This window comes from Solanum pennellii, chromosome 3, assembly GCF_001406875.1.
Source record: "Solanum pennellii chromosome 3, SPENNV200".
NCBI classification, from domain to species: domain Eukaryota; kingdom Viridiplantae; phylum Streptophyta; class Magnoliopsida; order Solanales; family Solanaceae; genus Solanum; species Solanum pennellii.
The window spans coordinates 2,799,569-2,824,249 of record NC_028639.1 but is presented as its reverse complement, the minus strand read 5'-3'; the positions used below and the strand labels follow the sequence as shown (position 1 = coordinate 2,824,249).

Here is a 24,681-nt window from a genome sequence, read left to right as displayed (position 1 = left end):
AATGATTGGTGGTAATCTACTACTTACTACCTTGGTGTTTTAACTTGGGTCTCTCCCATCTTTTTGGACAAGTTACACACACTTAGCTAGTACCTGCATAACTCTAATCAGTAACCGAACAGCCCCTAAATGAATTGGGACACCAACAATATTGATAGCAACGTTGGTCCTCTCCTTTGCACAACAAAGTTGTCATGTCATCTACCCAGCTTCAAAAACTCTTTGTTCATCCACCTATGTTCCTCCTCGATCACCCGAACAACTATGTGAACTAGAACATGAAGATGAAATCTCTCAGCTTTGACACCTTCAGCCCCTTCTCCGTTCTCCAAGCTCCGCGGTCCAAGTAGTAACCATATCTAGTGATTCCACCCAACTAGCAAATAACTTCCAAGTCCCTAGAGAATCTCATCTTTTCTGAGTATGTTCATCTTTGAATTTTGGGTTCTTTTCTGCTTCGTTTCTGTTTCCATGACGAGGCTTGGCCAAGTCTCTTTTGAGTTTCTCTGCTTCAACTGAGAAGTAGGAGTCTCTCTATGAAAGAACAAAAAAGGATACATGATATACCTAAATGCATGGTGAAAAACGACTTTCGGGTGCAATTGCTACCCAGATACCCTGAGCAAGGTCGACAAAAAGCAAGCCTCATCTTCCTTAAGGCTACATAACAAGGGGCCATGTAAATGGGAACACATTCAGGAATAATTTGAGAAGATGAATGTTTTACCTCACACCTTTAATAACAGGGGACAAGCATGAAGCAACCAACAATACCATCTCAGATGGTGTACACTAATTAATGTAAAGGAGGTTACATGAAAGCTACGAAGTACAAAATCTCCAGTAAACGCATTAGCAAATGCAGGTAAAATCTGAAGCATAAAGTAAGATGTAGTTACAGCCGTTCATGAGATTCTCTGCAATTGTACAATTTGCTAGGCCATAGAGCTGGCTGAATACGGAAACATTGTTTTCTGTGTGGCGCATAGCATAGCGAATACCAAAAGAAGAGGACCTTACTTCAACGAGGGTCATCGTGCAACCTTGCCACCCAGCAAAGATAAAATGCTCAAATGCATCTCTGCCGAGGAATGATAGTGCAACTACTCTGTATTTATGGTCATTTTGCACAGCGCATATGTATTCATCTGGCCCGTCTCCTTTCCCTAGATTTGTCTCTATCATGATCATCTCTCTCCCTGCTTCCACTCTTCCTTCCCCTATCACGACGCTTTTCTCTATCACTATCGCGGTCTCTGCTGGATGATTTCCACTGAGGGCTTCCACTTCTGCTCCGACTGCGCTGCCGCTTCCTAGAAGCTTCACGAGCATCGTCTCTTTTCTCTCTCCTCTCCGAAGATGACCTGCCTCCTGTTTTTATGAAAGCAGAAATATGAGACGATTTGAATACAAAAAAAATAAATCAATAACTTAAGGTAAGATTGTTATTGTTGTAATAAAAGCTGCCTATCCAGTATCCTGCTCAACCAGATATCTAAGTCTTTTTTACTTTCTTTTTTAATAACCGAGAAATCTCCAAGAACCAGCTAGCACAAGTACAATACTCAGCGGATATAGGCCCATGCCTCTACCCTTCTCTACTTGAACACCAAATAGTCTCATCAAAGCTCCCATCAAAGCTCGGGCTCCTGACATGCACCTAATCCATACAACAAGCTACCACTAAACCTAATCCTTTGGAGCACCAGATACATAATCTTCACGTAAATATGATGATGACCAACTCTATCCAGCAATAAGTGATTCATCTTATAGATGCCGAGAAAAAATATTGTTAAAAGGGCATTGCATCTAAAACATAATACTGTGACAGCTAAATCCTCACCTAAGTGCTTAAATGTATGATGTTATTTGCCTCGTTACTTTACAAATTCTTGTACTAACGTCTAAAAGAAACAGTTTAGGAAAAAATAGTCTAATAAGAAGCAGCTTAGTAACCTATGATCCAGAGAATGTCCTCATAGTGTTGTTTAAAGCAGTAAATATTAATTTTTTGAAACTGAAAGCAGTAAATATTAATATGAGCAATAAAACCAAACTGCTTCAGCTGTTCTTTACTATAAAATGAAATATACATCAACAAAGGATCTGAGAACTGATTAAAGCAAAAAAATTCTAGGAAAAAAACATTGAAAACAAAAAAGATAGGATTGAAGTATGATACAGCAGTATAAAGCTAAGATTTGACCTGCACATGCAATTAAATACACATTACTGCTGTTTATCAGCACTAAATGTTGATCTATAGGATTTAATTTTAAATAAATACACGGACATGTCAAACTACTGACAGGTTTAGAGCTTTACCTTTTTTTGATGTATCTTCGCTGAAATTCAATAAACCATATTCAGATTGTAGGCATTGCCGATGGATTTCAACTTTCCTCTCAATTTCATCCGGATTTTTTATTCCTTGTTCTTCAAGAGATTCACGATATTCAATCAATGCAACCTCAAGACGCCTCAGCTTTTGCCTGATAATTAGTTATGGACCACAAATCAAATCCGAACAGGAGAAAAACTGAGGAGAGCAAATTGAAAGCAAAAGATCACACGCATGAGGCATAGAATCCCACAAAAATTTGAAACAGAAAGAGAATCTGCAGTATGGAAATAGGAAGTATCCTACGCTCCCAGCACTTGGCATATTAACATCCCTAATCCTAAGAATATTATAAAGGTCAACATGCAGAGTCTTTCATTTCGTAAAAGTGCACCCTCGTATCTTTCCACAGGAAAACTAATAAAATCATAATGAAGAAACAAGAAATCCATTTGCTGGCCTTGAGAGGGTGGGGAGGTATGAAATTGTTTCTTGTTTTCTGGCAGATCAAACTAGAGTAGTTTCTAACTTTTAAAAAGTTATCCTTCAATGATTTGAGATACAAAGTTAGCATGGTTGTTAAATGGATGAAAAGACAATAAGTAAAACCTATCTTTGGAAATAATCCCACAAGGAATGCTCAACTGCCCATACCTCAACTCTTCGTTCATTCCACTTTCCGGGTATGCTGAATTGCCTGTGTCCATTGTAAGCTCTGCATCCTTGATCTTGCTAAGCCCATCGCCAGCATTCTCACTTCCAGAAGATGAATATGTCAACCCCAGGTCCCTAGAACTTCTCTTTTGTTCATCATCACTTTCATCATCCTCTCTGGCCCATTTAGATGTAGGCAAAATTGTCTCACTTTTGCCGTCACTGGAAAAGTCAATTGAATTATAGTGTGGAGCAGAATTTGTTTGGTGTGAAGATACAGACTCTCTTTGTTTGAGTTGTACGTCATAATCCATTTGACTGTTCCGTTCGGAAGGAGCCATCCTGTCCAACTCAAGGTTGCTATCTTTCCGAGTACTGGGAAACCTAGCAGAACTTGAATGGCTCGCAAATTTCAAATCTTCATCTAGTTCATGACCCCTCTGCTTTTCAGCTTCTTCCAGATAAAGTAACCGAGCAACCATCATTTCCCTACCACCTACGATAGATAAACCATTGTGCCTGCATCGTCTTTCTAGCTCAGTAAGTGGAAGGCTCAACAGTTCCTTCATCGCAGCTCCTTTGCCAATTGCCAAAGCACCATCTGGGTTAACTTTGCCGCCATCACCTGCATCATCAGAGCTGGTCCTTTGCTCCACGTCAGGTGTATCACCACACAGAGAATGGAAGGGGGTCACACCAGAGTTCCCGGTTCGAAGAAAGGTAGCTCGTAAACCATTGACATAGGCATCCGAAAACAAAAACCAATCAGCCCATACTTGAAGCACTTTCAGAACTCTCTCCTGTAACATGCAAGGAAAAATTAACCACACATTAAAGAGGAGCAAAAAAAGGATACAAAAGATGTAGCAAGTGCAAGTCAAATGTAGGTGACATGCACAATTACTTTAAGTGCCTCGGCAGTAATTCGCCCTGTTATACTTCGATATAGATCATTGAAACTTTCCATTATGTCTGGTAAAGAGGCTTCGAATTTGGTGCGATAAGCAGATGCATTCTTCACAGGAGCGCTACTATTATGAAGAATATCAGAGACAAGCATGAGCCTAGAAACTTTTGTTGGTATTGGAGTTTCCTTAAGTGTCAACGACTCTGTCAAAACTTCAACAACCTGCAAATTATAATCAGCAATGCAACTGTGTTGGAATATGCTCATTAATGAGAACCATCCGAAGTATACATGTAACAGGTCATGCCAAAACAAGTGTAAAGGGGCAACGAGAAGCATTATGAACATTGACACAAACACAATGCAAAATCAGCAATTTTGCCTCTGAAAAGTTAAATATGAAAGAAGAGCTTCATACACAAGTGAGCTATTTGACTGCTACATGAAACCAGCTTAAAGTTACCTCTCCAGCAGCATCAGCGTTGTCCAAAGAAAAACCCATTGCTTCTTTTATTTGACTTCTTTCTAGTGTCAATGAACGGAGCATATCCTCAAATTCATCCCTCTGAGCATCAGTCAATGTTCGTTCAACATCCACTCGCTGAACAAGGTATAGTAGAAACATCAATTACAAAGAAACTTTTAATCAAGTTCCAAAGTCAAAATCCAAACTCTTAAATGCCTTAGAACAGAAAGCTAATCAAAAGGGCATACCCTGCTTCTTCCAGCAGCATATGTGCTCCCAGCTTCTTTTTCATGATCAGCTCCTTTCGGTGTTGGTAGAGAGGGTGGTATCCACCTGCATATGTGAATTTGTTATATTTGAAGAAAGAGCACAATATCAAGGAAACTTCCAAAAAGGCTGCATCAAAGCCTTGCAGAACTCAGCAGCCTTTGCAAAAATTGAATGATAAATTATATTTATATGATTTCATTCTTTCACAGCAAACATTAACTCAGGGAAATATCGGTAGAAGCTTCCTAAGAAACTGACTCAATAAGTGTTGCATTCAGGAACTGACATGCACATGCATCAAATATCTGATACTTCAGCAAGAGGAAAGGTAAATATGGAATGTGTAATGAAAGATGATATAAGTTGGAACAATGCCTTACCTCCCACTACCAGTTATCATGATGAAAGGTACTGTCCTCCACCGTTGAAGAGTATCTCCCTGTTTTTTAAGAATAAGGAAAGAAAATTTTATCAGTGAGGAAATAAAAGCATAAGAGGACAAAATGTCCCAATTCCTGCAAAGGATATCAAATGAAGTATTTCACTGATTGATTATATCACAAGTACAATTAGTCGTATTGCTTTGCATAACATGGAAAGCAAAATAATAATTGACAACAACAAAATTCTCGTCAGTTACAAGCTCTTGCCATTGAAACATTGTTTGAAGTATCCACGTGGATTGTAGAAGTGGTCGATCGGGTTATGTCACGAGTACTATTAACTCCATTTAACAGGAAGAAAATAATTGCAGTAACATTCATCCAGACTTTACCGCAGCAGCAAATTACCTGAGCAAAAGAATAGAGCCTCCAAACATAGTAAGTATGCTCCTTCGAGCCAAGCTCAAACAAGAAACTGAACAGAGGATTTCCACGGCCTCGCTCCATTATGGCTTGTTCAAAAGCACAACCTCCGTCGAGAACACACAGAGCCATAGTATCAATAACATGGCGCATATGATCATCCTCTGGTGGAATAACCATAATATCAGGTACATTTGGAGTAAGAACCTGCAGAACCAAAAAAAACATCATATGAAATAGGAGAACTGTGCTTAATAATCTTCTTCATTATAGATTGGAGATACTCAAGAATACGACATGTTTACAAAAGGACGCATCAGAAGACAGGCTGATTGTTATATCAGTCAAGTTTTTCTAGCTAACTTAAGGCCCTACAACTTATCAGAATATCTATTTTTCTGAAACTGAACTTATCAGAATATCTATTGAGAGTTGTATGTACCATCCCAACATATTGCCTCTCTTTAGAAACTCTTTTTTCTAAAATAAAAGGTAATAGTTATATCGAAATAGCACTAGGAGAGTGCTTCAAAAAGTATGTACATCAATAGTCGAGAAACAATGGTGGACTATAGTACCAACCTGTGTATGGTGGTCAATTTGGAGAGAAAGATAGTACATCTCTTAAGATATTGGTAATTACAGCAACTGGTTTGTAACTTTTTGGAGGTAGCCGACATACCCTTAATGCTGAAGAATACAACTATACCTTTTCAAAAATAAAAGTATGTACATCAATAGTCAGCTTCCAAATGAAAAGCTGAATGTTCCTATTTATACAACCTAAGACATGGCTGTGATTGGTCCAAAGGGCAGGTCACAGACAGATCTCAGTTATCAAAAAAAGAAAAAAGAAAACTCATGCATGTAATCTATACTTTGAACCTTAAACATTCTATATCTTCAGTACCACATATATAAGCACTTTCTTTAAATATACTATCTTCTTTTCATGTCTTGGAAATCTTAGGGAAGTCAAGGTCCACATCACACTTAACCTACTTCTCTGTCTAAACTGCTATATTTCCATATCAAATGCTCATGACGAGAATATACACTCGAGCATTTACTTTATATGCTCAAGCGCTAATAAATAGAGTACTCCCTAGTTCAACATAATGTATATACTAAGAAAACTTTCTTCTGATATCTTTTTAGTACAGTTTTATTCCTTGTTTGGTTACTAATTCTTGGATAACTTAATACCAGGACTTGTTGGTAATACCAGAATAAGTTATCCCTGGCAGAGGATGGAAAAATATTGTCGGGATTAGTTATCCGGGATAAACAATGAAAATGACTAAAACACTCCCCTCAAACCCTTACTACTAAATAAGGTAGAGTGTGTTTTTGTAACAGGCAACTTCTTAGAAATTATGCAATCCATGTTAATACAACAAACCAATCATGACACTGATCTCAGTATAACTAATCCCAACATAAGTAATCCCAGCATAACTAATCTTAGCATAACATGTCTTCAAACCAAACGACCCCTTTATGAATACATATATGATATAACTTGTTTAGAAAGATAAATTTCAATATGCGTGTGTGCCCACAAAAAGATGAACTTTTGTTGAGATTTTGTTCTTTTAAGATGTTTCTTAATAGAGTGCAAATGCAATATCACTTAACATAAATTATACAAAAATCTCAATAGTTTTAAAAGACTAAAAATTTTAAGTAACAGGAGAAAAAGATATAGAAGTAAGATACTGGAAGTAAAATAGATTAAAAGCTGAAACTTAATTTATTCGAATTGAAGGATAAGAAGAATTCTTTAAATATTTGATATCATTAAAATATTATACTTTATAAATTCTAATAAGATATTTTAAGACCAGACGAAGTGCAGGGATACTACATAGTATTTAATAGTTGATACACATTTTTTTAGGCAGAAGTCAGAAGGAGGGCAAATCTGTATCATTTCAAATAGGTTAAGGGCATTTTTGACTCAATAAGTGGAAGGAAGGCTTTTTTGACCCAACAGGTGAAAAGGAGGGCAAATTTGATCCAATAGGTGCAAGGCCTCATTTTTGAACCATTTCTAATATGTTAAGGGCATTTTTGACCCTACTCCGTTTCGTACAATAAAAGGTCAATCATACTAAATTCATTTTTTAAAATGTAGTACGGTATTTCATTAAAAAGCATCTAGCAAGAACTACAGAATAGACAAAACGGTTACCAGAGGGCCTAAGCAAAAGGTGTTAGCTCCTTTATAATCTTCAAACTAGTGCTAAAGACTAGAGTTAACAAAGTCAAGATACTGTTCAGTGCTAAATACAGGAGTTAAATTAACCCAACTGAATAGAGCATAGGTAAACATTTAGCTTTGAGAGAGTGGTTTGGAGTTGAGATCCCATCAGAAGCATATACGGTTCCTTTCAGTCCATAAACACCAAAAAATAACTCCAGGGATCATCCCTTCACCTCTTGTAGGCCACTCATATGGAATGCGAAGAAATTTCTTGATCTCCTATTATTGCAGTCCTGTAAACTTTTCTTATAAGCATGTGGTTTCCTGGCTTTCTCATCGCAGATGGTCAAACACTATAGCATCCCTGTTAGTTACCATTCTCAAGTAAATGTTTCCTCTGGAGTGGCTCCAGCACGCCACTTGTCTTCCCAAAACCGAATACCCATGCTATTATCAATCGTGAATCCTAGACTGTAAAAAATTGTTCTTCCACAAACTATCTTCATTAGAGTTTGTCACATCTCCAGAGGACCATCAATTCTCTATGAATCCATATTTAACAGTTATCAAGTTTCTGATCAATACATTCTTCTCCTAGGAAAATCTCCATGACTGCTTTTCAAACAAATTTCATATCGAACATTGATAATCTTTGTATCCCTCTTCCCCCGATTTTGTAATTGCATCCAATTTTCGAAATGATACTCTTTCACCCCCTCCTTTTCTTCCCACGGTAAATCCCTCATAATTTTTTCTAGTCTACCTAATGATGAACATGAACATTAGCAACAAAAAGAGTCCAACAAATTATCCACAGATTCTTGGAATTTAGATCATTCAACACACACGAGTTTTTTGCCGCATAAATTGTTTAAATGAGTTAAAAACAAGCCTAAAAATGTATACTGAGAATTTGTGAACTAAAAGAAGTAAATTCAGACTTGGTACAAATAAATTCATGTGTTCACCTAAAAATAAAAATGCTGATCATAAATTGGCAGATTGGTCAAAAACTCAAAATCCCTCCTACTCATAGCACCCTACAACAGAATTGTTCATGGCTACACACAACTTCCTTCTAAAGTTGCACTTATTTTGTACACTCTCCTCCGTGTTTCTTGCCTAATAGGAAATACAGATCAATCCTCTTTGAGGTAATAAAAGCCCGGGTTTCCTCTTCATACCGTCTCCTTTTTTATTCAAATAATAATCCATACCAAGTAAAATGCCTATTTTATAGATAAAGTATAAGGCAAAAATTATAATTTAAAAACAAAGCTGACAAGAACCCTCTTAAATCTAACTCCAATAGACCTAAACTCTCTGAACATTTTGCTTCACTATCATGATATCTTTCACTAACACGGTAAAGAAGAGCTATAGAGATCTGATAATTATCCCAACAAAGAAAGAACGAACAAGGAAATATAGAAAGATCAACTAATCATCATACCAACTCAGAATTCTGGCCTGGAACAGTTGTAACTGGAGGACCTGATGGACCCGATAAGATAACAGTTGCACCCTGAAAAGCAAGAAGATAGATCTCTTGAATAAGTACATGAGTATAAGCTGATATCATAAAGAGAAACCGGGAGGTGACAATAGAAAGCATCTCTAGCTTGCTGAACTACAGCTTTAACAGAAGACTATTACATGGGAAACATTTCCAAGGAAAATGGTGAGATACACCACTACAGGATGTCTATACATATCAAACCAACAAATAAAGATGCAAGACACAACTTACTCCAACATGAACACATGCTTCAAACTATTGTCTTTGTTTATAACATGTATTCAACTGATCATACAATATTTTAACATACATAACTCATCAAACCATTCACTCTATCACTTATTGATTATTAATACAAAAACTCCTCGACTCGACCATTTATCAAATTCGTAACATGTATATAACAGAGCTTGTACTTAAAATAATAGACAAACCTCCTTACTCCTGATAGCCATATGTCCTGGAGGAGGAGCAGGGAGTGCTTGAGAAGGCAGAGAGACAGATTTACCCCACCCAATCTTCAACTCATATTCATAAACAATAACTCCTGGATAAGAATAATATGGTTTAGATATCAAAAATACATTCTTGCAAAAGATACAAAATGTTAAGCAATAGAGCGAGTACACACGGAATGAGTACACATGCTAGCATCCGCATGCTCACGACTAATTAATTTCCAACTTCATACCAGAATGTACATAGGCCATGGAAAAGACACTTCTGCAATGAGTACATAGCTGAAACTAGAGGAGGCACCACCTAAGAAGCAAAGTTATTAAAGGCTCAGTTGAGGCGCTAATGCCAGAAGCTCAGTGAAAGGCAAGTTACGTGCTTTGCCACACTTGGGTGGTGTTTTAGTCTCAATCCTCACATGCTAAGACATACACCTCATCACTATGACTTTGCCTAAAACAGGACAGCACTTTAGTTTTATAGCTGTTTAACTATTTTATTAACTATTCCAAAGGTTCTGAACGAATATTTAGTGATCAGCAATTAGTTATTATAAATTTCGTACAAGAAAGCTAACCATATAAGTTAAACTACATTTTTTCCTTCTAAATCAGAATAAAATGGTTTTTAAACTTTGGACATAATTTTTTCTTCATATATTTTGCTTAATTATAGCTTTTTCAATCATTTAGTCCAAATAATCATTGTTCGTGTTTGTAGATCTTTTTCCTTATATTACATATATATTTCTAGTTCTCTCTTCACAAGCGCTTCTTCATTAAAGTCGATACTTCGCTTGTGCTTTGCACCTAAAATCGCAACAAACTTTAGCGCTTAGCTTTTTTAATATACATAATAGTGGTGTGTGGGTCAGCTTGCGCGCACCTCAACTTCTGCAGTTCTCTTTTGACTACTTCGTGAAGAAGACTATCGACAAAAAAAGAATGTAAAATCACTGATCAAAACCTTGTTCCTTGTGAATATCCTTCTATTACCAAATGTATATCTCAAACAAATAAGGAATCAGAATAGACACAGAAAAAGAAGAGGAAACCCAAGAAAAGGACAGCGATGGAGACAGTCAACTGGAACAAATAAGATCAGCAACATTTGTTTGCATGTTTTGATACAGAATATAACAGCCTTGGCTACAGAATTTTCTTCCTTTCTTCCGCTTCATACATTTATGCATAGTAGACTCCACATGTATGTTTTTCTTTTTCTTTACAGTTCGAAATCTTTCTTTTGCGGCAGGGTTTGAACCGCGACATGAGCCTACTGTACACATCACATGTAGCGGTCTTACCACTAGAACAAAGCCTTGGGAGCAACTCCGCGTGTATGTTTTTTAACAGACATATATCCTATTTAACTACTTACTGTCATCTTGAGGCTACTGACCACTTGACATTGAGGATCTTATAACTCTGTACTTAAAAAAAAAACATACATAATGTCAACTTGGTCAATCACTAAGAACCTAATGAACAATTCCTAAGCGGCTGGAGGGAAAGAAAAAAGAAAAGGAGGGGGGGTCAGTAGAAGTGCTCTACAAAGAGCAAGACAATCACACTCATCAGACAAAAAAGAACAGATCAAGAAATAAATTACATTCAAACCAAGAAGCTGAAGCTAACCTTCCATCTCATCTTTTGCAGCCTGAGCATCAGCTCTATTCATGAAAGCTACAAAACCGCAATTCCTCTGTCGCCTTCTTTCCTCTTCAGTCCTTGGCCACATTATTTTTACACTTGCAATGGGGCCAAATCTCCCAAATGTGCGCAAAAGAAAATTCTCATCAACCTGCAAATAAATAAAATAAATAGGTATCACACAAAAGAAAAAGCTAAAGCAAAAAAACAATGATCTCAAAATTAAGAACAAGAACCTTACCTGAGGTGATAGATTTCCTACGTAGAGATTTGTCGTTTGTGGGTCTCCATCATCAAATGATCCAGGCCTTCCACTAGGATCAAAGTCATCGGGCAGTTCATCAAACCGACTAGATGGCTGAGGAAAGAGTAAGGTTTAAGGATATACAAATATCATCATTATGACACAACAAGATGCCATATCAAACCTCCATTTGGTTAGTCATAACATATTTTAAATCACTACGATTCCAAGTAAATTGACAAATGATCATTTCCTAAAACATTTTCATGTGTAGACCAGAATTAGACATTTGAGCCATGTTCTGATAGTAGAGGGCTGGGATAGGCCTTTGGGGTGTTTAGTGATCCAATGAGTAGCAGAGCAAGGAGTCTTATATTTTTGTGGATGAAATGATACAGTTAAAGGAAGGATCATCAAAGATGTAATTGTCTTCCTCCATATAACATATCCATAAAGGAAAATCATCTTTCGATGAGCACAGGGTAACACATAAAGGAAAATTCATCTTAAGATGGCCAAATCCCTGAATGCATGAAAGGATTGTTTTATGTTTCAGATGCCAGATGTTAAGAAAGGGAAATGGATCATAGATGCAAATAGTATGATAAATTGTGATACTGTGATAATATCATAGATTCATAATTGTTGAAGTGTTGCTCTATTTCAGAGAAAACTGATCGTGCTCACTCATAGCACATCAGCAATTACAACAAGAAGTGTACATGTAACATTCCATGCAAATCTTGTGTACCTACTCTAGAAGTGGTAAAGTAATCTTCTAAGTAATGTATTTAACTTCTCCAGTTCCCACAAAAGATTCAGATCCAAATATCATCGAGAGAACATGATGTAACAAACTGTCTACAACTTTTTTAATGCATCCAACACTCCGTAAGTTTTAACGCATTCATACTAAATAGAAGCTATTACAACATACGTTATCACGTCTTTTTTCAAATCTCCTCGGATCTGATTCATGAATTCAAGCATAGAAAACAGAAGATTAAAACAAATAACCTGAACATTTTTTCTTTGCTAATCATAAATCCACTTACAGCAGAATTTTCAGTATGACGATCACGCCACTGTTCACGGTCTTGGTTACGCCTTTCCCTCATTTCTTGCTCATGTTTCAGTTCCTCCATGAAATTATCAATGTTCCTAGCCTTGCCCTTCTCTTTTTCCCTCGGCTTGTCCTCCTTCTGCTAGAAGTAACCAACATATTTAGAAATCAACTATATACAAGTTTACAACTCTTGCACCAAAGAGATTTCAAACACCCACACCCACTAACCTTCTTCTCATGATCTCTGCCCTTAGTTGCCATAGGAGGTGGTAAGAAAGAAGGCACATACCTGCAGTTCACAAGATATATTCCAGAATCTTTGCTACCAATAATCTTATCCTTGAACAGTAACAGGACCAATAATTTAAAAGGGGAAGAAGGTAAGAGATAAAGGATCAAGGAGACGTGATATAAGCTGAATTGTACATATATACAAGTAAACCGTAAGTAGCACCACATGATTACCACCCATGAGTAAGTACTATTTGTCTATACAGAGCAGCAACAAAGACGAGTAAACCATTAACGACACATTAATTTGCACCAATATAACCCCAATTAAAGAATAAAGAAGCCAGTAACCAGCACATCTCATAACAAGCAAAACCTCTTTTAATCAATTCAGTATGTTGCTTCTTATGGGCATAGAAAATTTATTGTTTTTTAACCTATTCTCAGATGTAGGGATATATTATCTTCCCTCACTACAGAATTTGTTTAAAAATCGTTCACCGAGTATTTAGGTAGATAGCAAAACCTACCGCAGGGTCCAATGGGAACAATAAGGACAACATGGAAATGCCTCCAACTTTAGTAGTTAGTTAGCCTTCTCAGAAGAAATACACAGTGAATGCTATACTACACTAAGTGACCATTTTGTTTCCAGACAAAGAACCAAATTATAGCGAAATGAACTCAAAATGGGACTAGATTTCAGATGCTAATTTGCTCATTTTGATACTAGTTTGAGTGTAAAAGGACATCAATGCAAGGTTACAGAACCATGGGATAAAGTCTTAAAAGACCATAATGTATTTCTGCGGAAGTAGAAATATGTGCAACCAGGTTTGATCTAGGAATGAACCCCCACCACCCAACAAACTTCCCATGAAGTTAGAGGTCCGTATCTAACTAGAGATTAAAGAAGTGGAAAAAGACGAAACAATTGTGGAGAAGGCATCAGGTAGAATGGAACAAGTTTGGATCTTCTATTATGACGGGTAAGTGGACGGCAAAAGCTGGAAAAATGATTTTCAATGTGTTGGTGAATTATCCAAAAGGAAGCTTAATTCTTGAATCCATTGATATGAGTAACTCATCCAATGATTCCATCAAAATGTTCTCCTTGTTCCAGAACACTATAGAGAAGGTCAGAGAAAAGAAAGTTGTTCAAGTTGTTACAAACAACACAAATGAAAATGCTAAAGCAGGTGATATGTTGAATTGAATGTTCTCGTTCATATATCAGACTCCATGTGCAGCTCATGGTATATATTTGATGTTCGGGAATATTTTCAAAAAAAACCTTCTCTACAGGGTACATTTTTACATTGTTCAAAGGCCTTCATTATTAAATATGAGGATATCAACAAAACAAAAGAACTTGGTGAAAGCAGGCAAGACTATATTTGTTGTTGTTTTCTTGACCTTTGCATAGTATGCACATGCAAAAGGACAATTTGAGAAGCTTGTTCATTTCAGAAGAAGAATAAATTAGCAAAAGAGTCATGGGGAAAGAAGTTGCACGCCTAACTATTTCTATTTGAGTAATGTTTTTTATGCTCTTAAAATTGGTGGTCACTTGATTAAAGTACTTTGTTTGGTGGATGGAGAGCAAAACCACCAATGGGCTATCGTTATAAAGCTACAGATAGGGCAAGGAGGCTACTCTCAAGCGTCACTTCTTGACAAGCAAAAGTATGTAAAAGTATTTGAGATCATTGATAAAAGGTGATTGGATCAACTTCATCAACCTTTGCATGCAGCTGTAAACATTTGAGCCCATCACTATCATTTTTTATTTTTTATTTTTTATTTTTTTGTGACAAGGAAAACCCGCAGCCGCTACCCTTTGGGTCTCCACAGCCTAAAAGTCGCTCCTATAAAATAACTCGCAAACCACACAGGAGAGGTAACCCACACTAAGCAAGCCCGGTGTGACGAGCTTGACCCAGAAGGCAAACCCCTAGCTTTCATTGGCAAGGGATTTCAAACTTGAGACTTCCATCATGGAAGTCCCAAGCCCAAACCACTGGGTCATCCCGAAGGCTCGAGCCCATCACTATTATGATAACTATAAGTAGGATTTAAACAAGTGTGGAAGAAATTCCATGGTTGTGTTGGTAAGTCGGTCACCGATAAAGATGTGCAAGATACAATGGCGCATCAGATTAGTACTTACAAGCTAAGTTGCTCGGACTCTAGAGTTACAAAAGCTCTTTACCAAATTTCTAAGTCTACCTTTTAGTTCATCTGGATGTGAGGAGAACTGGAGTATGTTTAGACAAGTGAGAACTAAGAAGAAAGATTTAGTATATTAGGATAAATTAAAGTATCTCCACAACTTATCTGCAGATTCATACCAAGAAGAGGAATACACTAACCCTAAAGTACCTTAACAAGCTAGTGTTTATAAAATACAATAGAACATTGAGTCGTCATTACAACATTTGTAATGTAATTAATCCAATTCTTTTGGATAGTATTGATGATGCTAATGAATGGTTGACACGAGTCCCTCAAAATCATAGAGATGAAGCAATTTTTTAGGGAGATTCTAATTTCACTTGGGGTGTTGTTGTGAAGGCAAGTGGAGTTGGGGAGAACCATTATGATTTAAGGGGGCATAACTCAAGCTTAGATAAGAGAAGAAAATAACTAGCTATAAGTTTATCCCTAGTAGATGAAGTTGAAAGTGAGGATGGAGTTGAAGAAGATGATGATCAATATAATGATAATAGAATAATACAATATTTTGACAACCTTGTAGAAATAGAAGAATCAGAATTAGATTTTGATCCATTAATAGATTTGATTTTGTTTGTCCTTTGGTCTGTGGAGGATTTGGTGATATCTACTTTTTAGTTTTAAATTTGAACTTTTGTTTGTAAATATAGTCTCTATTTATTTTGGTCTTTTTTCTTTTAATTGTGTTTCACTTCAATGAAGCAAGGGCATTGGTCTTTTTCTCGATTTACGCTCTTCTAAACACTGGGGAGATAGAGGGTCACCTTACCTTAGAGCCCTGAGAAAACTCTAACAGGTGTCTCATTTATCAAGATAGAGAATCTTACTGTTGATATACAAAATTTTATCCACTTTCTCCATTTATATTTGAAACCCGTGTTTTCTAATAGTCCATCAAGAAATCTCAATTAACATGATTATAGACTTTCTCTCTATCTAACTCAAATAAACCTTGATCATTATGCCTTCTTCTAGATACAAAGCCTCATCCACTATTAGTTTTATACATCTTTTATTTGACTTTCTTTGAAGAAAGTCATCTTGTTCATATCCACCAGCTTGCTAACTACTTGTTTTAGTCTTGACGCCAACAACTTTCCTATAACTTTGTAAATGCTCCTAATTAGACTATTTAATCTTTCAACACTTACACTCTGAACTATTTGTCAATCAATGCACTATAAGTGGTATTTACACATTTAACAAAATATTCATGCTCGTGAAAGTGATCTCGAGCTATCATTACTACTTCCTTGATCAGCATCCAGCCTAATGCCTTATCTCCCGCATGTTGCCTTATTGCTTCCACTATGAGTCTATTCATAAGCTCTTTGGAGTAATTCGCTTTCCTCTCAATCTAGACATGGACATGCAATTCATCATTCCCCAATTTGGTCTCTGGTTTTGGGTTTCAAAGTATAAAGACTTGTAGAATTATTTCATGTAATCATCATTCGGCTCTTTTTTTTTTTTTGATAACCGAGAAATCCCTCAGTGACCCGCCATCTTTTGGACCAATCACAGCCTTCAAACTCGGTGGATAATGGGCCCACCCCTCTACCTTCTCCACTTAAATATTGAGCTTCGCTTTGCATGGTATGGGGCTTGAACCGCGACCTAAGTCACAAATCCTCCACTTTTGCCACTCGAGCTAGGCCTTGGGGGCAACAACATCATTTTAAGATCGCATTGGAGATGTTATTATTTCTTTTTAGAAAAAACTAGCAATGTTATATTCCTCCACATCAAGGTATGTTGGAGATCTCCAAAAAGGTAGTAACAAGCTGAAGTAAGTCTATATCAAGACAAACCAGTTACACTTTTTTTTTTGAAAATGGTAACTTAAACAAACCAGTAACACTAAGACCCGCAAAAGCACGTATACCTTCCTCAATTGACAAAATGTTTTGCTACACACTTGAACAATAGGGTTGTTATGCTTAATAATAAACTTGTTGGAGAGATACAACAAAGGTATCTAATTTTATAGGAGGTTGAATAGTTCTAAAATAAAATATAGAAAGATGATCATCAAATTTTTGTTGATATTATCTGTATGAAAATTTCCAGTGTGATCAAACTCCTAATGCGGTAGCTCAAGGAAAACTTAGTGACCCCCATCTATAGTTGACTTTTTCATAAGATATTGCCATATAGCAGATAATGGAGGCACCAAGCTCCCTCTCCATATACACATAGTACCAACATAATTTATCATTTGAAGGTAAGCCAAAGGTAGACTGAAATCAAATATCTAAAGAGACTAACTGACACATAACAATCTGGAAACATATAAAAGCCTAATAAGAACAGTGATGATCATGATGAAAAACTTGGTATTCAGTATCCTAAATTACAGTAACATTGCAACATGGTCAATCAAAAGCATTAGTTTACCTACTTCCCTTCTTTAAACCTGACCCCTCATCTTTAGAATTTCCACCTGCCATCCTCGAATGAATAGAAAAGGTCCATATGTTTAATAATTTGTTCATATAATTAAAAAAAAGTCATATTTTATTTGTAAGAATTAATAAAACAAGAATCAAAGAAAGACGAATATCAAACATATATAGATTCTTGCAATGAACGGACCTTGAGAATCCATCTTCAATTTATCATTTGGATTGATGGTTCCTCCTCTAACAAATGCCTTAGAACCTGGTGTATTGTCCGCTTGGAACGATTCCACGAACTCTTGATACAGACGAGCTGTTTCATCTTCTGCCCTCTGCCAATACAAGACATACATAGTGAGCTAAATGGGTAAGCGCCCATCTCCACAAAAAACGAAAATTGCTAAAGTTCATACCTTTTTCTTTGCCTCTTCCTCTTCTCTATGCTTCTGGAAAGGGGTCTTCTTCCGAGCACTCATCTTCTCACCAGATACTACTCCTTCAATTGGAAAACAGAAATTTGGGTTTCGGTTCAGAAAAACATCAAAGAACAAAGTATCAATCAAGCAATTAACTTGAATGGCACCCCTTTTGTTCTTCCAGAGTTTTTCTTTGATGAGATTTGTTCTTCAAAAGTTTCTACTAACCACAACAAGGGTTCTTCACCAGAGAACGGCTCAACCCTAGTGGCTTTAGGCCCCAAAAAAAAAAAACCAGTCCTCAAAATGTTTTTTGTTTATTTTTTGCTCTCTCTCTTTTTTTTTTTAATATTCGATTAAATTTTGCTTATCCTGATTAATTCTACGAAATATATGAAAAAACATCTTGGATATTTTAGGCATGTATTTTCAAGATTTTACTATTTGAATAAAATACAATTGATGTGATTATAATTAAAAGTCAGAGTATATTTAATTGTATTTATTTATTAATCTTGTTTTAGCATTAGTTTTATAAGATTGTCTTTTATTTTTTGGTGTCTTCTTGATCAATCAAGCTCAAATCAATTAGATCTATTTAATAGAGATTTTATAACTTTGAATGTCTTCTAAAATAAAGTTATTGATGATTTAAATTTATGTTTAGAATTAAAAGTGTTATAATATATTATACAAGTGAAAATAATATTTTATTTAGCATAATCAATCATGTGAAGTTTTAAGAATATATCGTAATCACTTTAAATTTGTTAAGTTTTATTTGAAGTGCACTTAAACTTTGCATTGACCTAATTATCTCCTTCAACTTGATAATCTGATAGTCACACTTCATATATCTTTAATAGGTCATGAATGTGCGACACATTCATCGTCATACATTTTTTCATTTATTTTTTGATTAAAAAGGATTTATTTATATAACAAACTAAGTAGTTGTTACATAGGAAATGCTTGCATCATCTGTTGCTTAGCGACTAAGCATATTAGCATCTAGGTTAGTTAGATGATGGTTTGTAATCGTTCCCTCTATACCAAGGGTCATACTAGTGGCTATTACATTAGAATTCAAAATACTTAGATAACCCATTATTGCTAGATTAATACAACTCGATAAGTAGAGTTTTCTAGTTATATATCCTCTAAGAGAGTCGTATCGCATAATTGCATTTGTTCATGAAAGAGGTACACCATCAAAAACTTCATTTCATTTATAGTGACTCTTTTGGGACCTTCAATCGCTAATATGTGAGTCACATTATTCCCTTCACGATAGTTGTGTTGGATTTGGGGATTTCCAACCTCCTCAAAGCAGACTTGCATTCATTAACAATATTAGTAAACAAAGGCGGGAGAGAGTCAAACATTTTAATCACCTCAGTCGCATCTATTTCAATCTCAGTAATGTGAAGGTTGTGCTCAATAACCAGCACCAAGCCTTTGTGGAGAGCTTGCAACTCCATATGGGTGTGGTTTATATCAATATTGTGCTTATAAAAATCATCAATCCAAATGTTTCTAGTATTTCATAAAACACCACCTGTGCCATTATAAACTGACATGGGCTTAAAAGCTCCATTAATGTTGAATTAAGAAAAACATGTTTGACATTTTCTTCCTCTAGCCCCAACATATTATTCGATGAAGGAGAGAGTAACTCACCAAGCAATTGTAATAACATTTCCAAAGTAAAAATTTTATTTTCCTAAGCGTATGGGTTTTTTCCAGATCAGCTGCACTCTTCATGGGTCTTGTGATGTGGAAATATGATTTTATAAGCCGAGAAAGTGGAGAAAGTGTCATTAGTATGTTTTAAGGTTATTGGTGCTTCTATCGGACATAATACTATTGGTAATAGCATTAGTGAGTACAAACGAAATATCATCGAGAATCCATGTATCGTTGGTAAAAACATCCCTAACCTTTTTGGTAAGGTCGGTCTTATTGATGGGATCATAAAATAAGGATCTATGATCATTGATATGGGAAATCTAATTAAAATTTTAAATGTTTAATACTTTGGCCATTAAACAAGTTTACAGATGTCTCGATCCTCTTTCACGTTTTTCAAATAAATGAGCAATTTGATATATTGGCGGAAGATCATATGTGGCATACGATACTAAATTTTGAGGACAAATTTTAGAGAAGATAATCATAAATTTGGTTCAATTGATAGTTTGACACGAGAAGGAGCCAAAATTTAAAGATTGAATAAATAAGGTTTTAATCAAATATTTTATGTATTTAATTTGATCCAAAAAATGCACAATTGTATATAAAAAATGCACAATTTTTTCTTTTGTAGAAAACACCCGTTCGAATTAACTTCACTATTTTAGATGAATCTTCTCTTAATTTGGAGATACCTACTTTCATGGTGAAGAAGAAACAACAATCTTAACACTTCCATCTCCAAAGAATTGACGTTGGTGGCAGGGAGGAGATAATCCACGAAGAATAGGAAGCCAAAGAACTAAGAAGATGAATCTACCGACAACTTTATAATTTTTCTTTTTCAAATTTTCTTCATAATTTACCTCAATTTTTATAATTTATACAAATCAAGCTTTCAAGTTACTCAAAAACAAAAATTAGATATGTAATTTATTTATACATAATTTACAATAGAGAAAAATAAAAAATAAATCCAATTCCTTGTTCATCAAGATAGAAATGTTGATTTTTTTTTCTTAACCCATTTTATCAAATTGCTTTCCAACAATATATATATTAATGATAAATTTCAAAAATCTAATCCTCTTTTGTATTTTTAGCTATCACTAAATGAAGCTTTGATATTATTTTAATTGTGAAAAATAATTAATAGCATAAAAAGTAAATAATAGATAAATTTAAATAGAAAATATATATATTAAACATGTGTTGGTGCGTGTTTTACTTTACACAACAAATTTGAATATAACATTTTAGGGTGATCTTAATTTCATTTTGAAATAGATTTGTATAAAAATCTGATATTAAATTCAAGAAATATATCATATTATACAATTAATTATTTATAGTTCTCCTCCGCTATATGAATTGTCATTCTTATTATTAACAAAAATAATATTCTCCACTCTGTTAAGTAAATATATGTTGTACTACTGTTGGAAAAAAATATAGTTAAGTATGATTATGATCATTATTAACCAATTGTAACTTTCAATTCAAAATATAGATATGCTCAAATGTGGGCCTAATAAGAAATTGTATAAAAGTATATTCTCTTCCTATATAAGAGGGGACTTGAGGTTTAAACACAACAAGTTTGTTGGTGTACCTTCTTCAACAAGAATATTTATAAGAAAAAAAGTATTTATTGTCTTACTTTAATTTAATTAATGTACATTTTAAAAAATGATGGGACTCACTTTAGTTATATCTTTTAATTTTAAATTTTGTTTTTTTAGTTATAGTTTATTTACTTTGAATGTATCATCGATATTTGTATAAAATTTGTAATTGTATTATCGTTATTTGATTGAGAAAAATACTTAAGTTATGAACATCGCAGTGACTCTTCTCACATTAGGAGTTAATTACTTAGATTCACACTAATTTGCAATATTACAAATCTTACATTCTAGACTTTTGATACATGTATTTGACACGCCCATATAGATGTATCTCATATACGTCAAGTTAAAAATAGATGTAATTTGTTCTAGATACATATTCTCTAAGTGGTTCACATGTACCTGACTCTATTCTCTATTGCCTATCTCCTGTATCGCTCACCACGCACCAATCACCTCTCTCACTCATCTTTTTTTTTTATCTAGTGTGTTCTCTAAGTGGTTCACATGTATCTGACTCTATTCCTTCTCTCCTATATCGCTCACCACTCACCACTCACCTCTCTCACTAATCTTTTTTTTTTTTTTATCTAGTGTGATTTGCATATATAAATCTGAGAAGTTTGCCTCTCGCCTAACCAACTCATCTCTCTATCTATCTCGCTTGGCTCTCTCCTCATATTTTACTGTATCTTATAGCAAAAATACATATATGTAGATATAATCGACTTAAAACTATTAATTGGTGAGACAATATGTAATTATTTCAAACTAGAAATGTTTGTCTAATTAAATAATTTTTCCTACAATTTTTTAGAGCAAAAATCTGAAGTGATTTAACCACTTACAATTTGTCAACATAAACAATTACTAGGTATTTCTAACATTTAATAAGTTAATTTACTACCGAATAAATATATATAACTTATTTTAGATAAATTTTATAAATTATTCAACTAACACCACTTAGAAAATAATTTTATGGATAAATATTGGAACTTGGGGCACACGACACAAAATGAAATTTTCGTCACTAGTATATCATGAGAAAAAAGACTTTATGATACTTAAATTCTTTTAGAACAAAAAATGCATTTTACAATATATAAATGATAACTTACCTAAACATGCTATATTAATAAAATATTTATCATTTATAGCGATAACATTTATAATATAATTTTAATATATATTGCAAAGAATAATTTATAAAATTGTATAATATAATTTTATTGATAAATAATACATTTATCACATATTTTAATACATATATAACAAACATAATATTCAAAACACTTATATTATATCTATATTGCATAGTTTTAATACATAATGCATATTTATATAGTATTGCTAGGTAATATTATAAATATTAATAAATTAAAAATATTCACTAAATTAATAATTATTTATTAAAAAGTGCTCACCCAAGTAATTTTTTCATATATAAATTAAGATTAGTGAATAATTTTCTCTAAATTACATTTCATCATCAATCCAGGATTGGCCCATTATGAAAGCATATTGATTCGATTAACTGAAAAAATGAAAAAAAGGAGCCCATTATGCTTCATATTTACGGCCCAAGCCCAACTGAGCAACCAAGTATTTCCTCTCGCAAAACCCTAAACCCTGATTAGCAGTATAAAATATCCGATAGACTGCAACTTCGATACTCAGCATTAGGGTTTATAGCTCTACTTGATAACTCTTCTCTGCTTCCATCAATATCAAGCAGCAGCAGCAGCCATGGTTGCACCAACTAGAGGTATGAATATTTGGTTTTACGTAATTACTTCTAATGCTTCTTGATTGTATGAATTGTGTTGAAATAAAGTTTTACTCAGCAGTGACAATAGTAGTTGTGCTTGTTTTAATATATGGTTTGTTTACTGACATTTGCAGGTCGTGGTGGTGGTGGATTCAGGGGAGGTAGAGATGGAGGAGGAAGAGGAGGACGAGGTGGTAGAGGTGGTTTCAGTGGTGGAAGAGGGGGTTTTGGAAGTGGAGGAAGTGGGATGAAGCGAGGAGGAGGTAGAGGAGGTAGAGGAGACAGAGGTGGAAGAGGTGGAGGAAGGGGACGTGGAGGAATGAAGGGTGGTAGTAAGGTTGTGGTCGAGCCTCATAGACATGGGGGCGTGTTCATTGCTAAGGGAAAAGAAGATGCTCTTTGTACTAAGAATATGGTACCCGGTGAAGCTGTCTACAATGAAAAGAGAATTTCTGTTCAGGTGTTAACCTTTTCTTATATCTTTAGGTTAAGACTTTTTACTGTTCTGTGTCTTTTTATGACTCTTGGTACCATATGCTAGAAAGGTTCAGTCTTTCTTGTATGTGCGTAACTTAGTGCTAGGAACCTTTTTATTAAGTGGATCTAAAAGTGAGGTTTTGTTCATATAAATTACATTCAAAGTTATTTAAATGCAAGTTTATCTAATAGATGTGTGTAGTTTATCAAGTGTTGTTGTTCTTGCTCGTTTTCGAAGGAGCAAGAAATTTGAACAACTATACTGATTCTGTTACGGCGCCCATATTCCCGCTACTATTGTGTTGTGTTCCGATTATCGTCCTTAATATATCCATAAAGTATAAACTTGTTAACTTCTGTATGTCAGAACAACCCAATAGCAGATTTTGTTTAATGCACAAGGTTATTGACTTGTGTATTTGTTGTATTCTTAGAATGAAGATGGAACAAAGGTCGAATACAGAGTATGGAATCCTTTCCGTTCTAAGTTAGCAGCTGCAATTCTTGGAGGAGTTGATGATATTTGGATTGTAAGTTTGTCTCCTGTCAAATCATGAGCTCTAAAGTAGTTCTCTCTGTTTTGAGAATAACACACTTCTTTCCATGTTGAATTTCTTCCAGAAACCAGGTGCCCGTGTCCTTTACTTGGGTGCTGCTTCAGGAACAACAGTATCTCATGTATCAGACCTTGTTGGTCCTGTAAGTATTTATGTATGTGAGTCAGATCATATTTAGTGTTGATGGCAGTGCTGGTTTTTGATTAGATGCTCATTTCTTTGCAGGAAGGGGTTGTATATGCTGTTGAATTTTCTCACAGAAGTGGAAGGGACTTGGTGAACATGGCTAAGAAACGTACTAATGTTATTCCCATTATTGAGGATGCTAGACACCCAGCCAAATACAGAATGTTGGTTGGAATGGTGGATGTGATATTTTCTGATGTTGCTCAACCCGATCAGGTCTGACCCTTATGACTGTTGACGTCTAATAGTATTTTGCTGTGGCATGTGTTTTTTTAGACACTCCCATGGGTTTATATCTCATTTACTTGATTACTTGATATTGACTTAATAACTTTTCTTTAATGAAACAATCATTTTGCCCATCTTTTAATTCAGTCTGGTATTTCAGATTGTGATTGTCTATATAAATAATGGCCTTCAATGAACCTGTGCTATTGTTGGCTGGTTCTGTTTTTAGTGCCTTTTTTTTATATTTCTAAGCTCAATCCCCCCCCCCCCC

The 24,681-nt window shown here is 35.0% G+C and overlaps 2 protein-coding genes across 2 annotated transcripts in view; one reads left to right on the top strand and one right to left on the bottom strand.

Moving 5' to 3' along the window:
* Positions 1-707: 707 nt before the first annotated feature.
* On the bottom strand, positions 708-18,168 carry LOC107014556 (protein RRC1-like). The gene is given in 17 exon segments (XM_027915655.1): positions 708-1,371; positions 2,329-2,495; positions 2,999-3,879; positions 3,882-4,127; positions 4,369-4,506; positions 4,620-4,704; positions 5,022-5,080; positions 5,433-5,654; positions 9,107-9,178; positions 9,607-9,719; positions 11,266-11,431; positions 11,522-11,638; positions 12,580-12,729; positions 12,819-12,879; positions 17,454-17,499; positions 17,652-17,787; positions 17,869-18,168. Coding segments are annotated over 17 exon segments (2,949 nt in total). The 5' UTR covers positions 17,932-18,168; the 3' UTR covers positions 708-1,144.
* A 4,651-nt stretch (positions 18,169-22,819) lies between these two features.
* LOC107015129 (probable mediator of RNA polymerase II transcription subunit 36b) overlaps positions 22,820-24,681 on the top strand; it is a 3,318-nt gene continuing 1,456 nt past the window's right edge. The window contains exons 1-5 of the mRNA XM_015215308.2: positions 22,820-22,959; positions 23,097-23,422; positions 23,874-23,969; positions 24,061-24,138; positions 24,222-24,398. Coding sequence (XP_015070794.1) covers positions 22,941-22,959; positions 23,097-23,422; positions 23,874-23,969; positions 24,061-24,138; positions 24,222-24,398 — 696 coding nt within the window. The 5' untranslated portion in view covers positions 22,820-22,940. The remainder of the gene's footprint in view (positions 22,960-23,096; positions 23,423-23,873; positions 23,970-24,060; positions 24,139-24,221; positions 24,399-24,681) is intronic.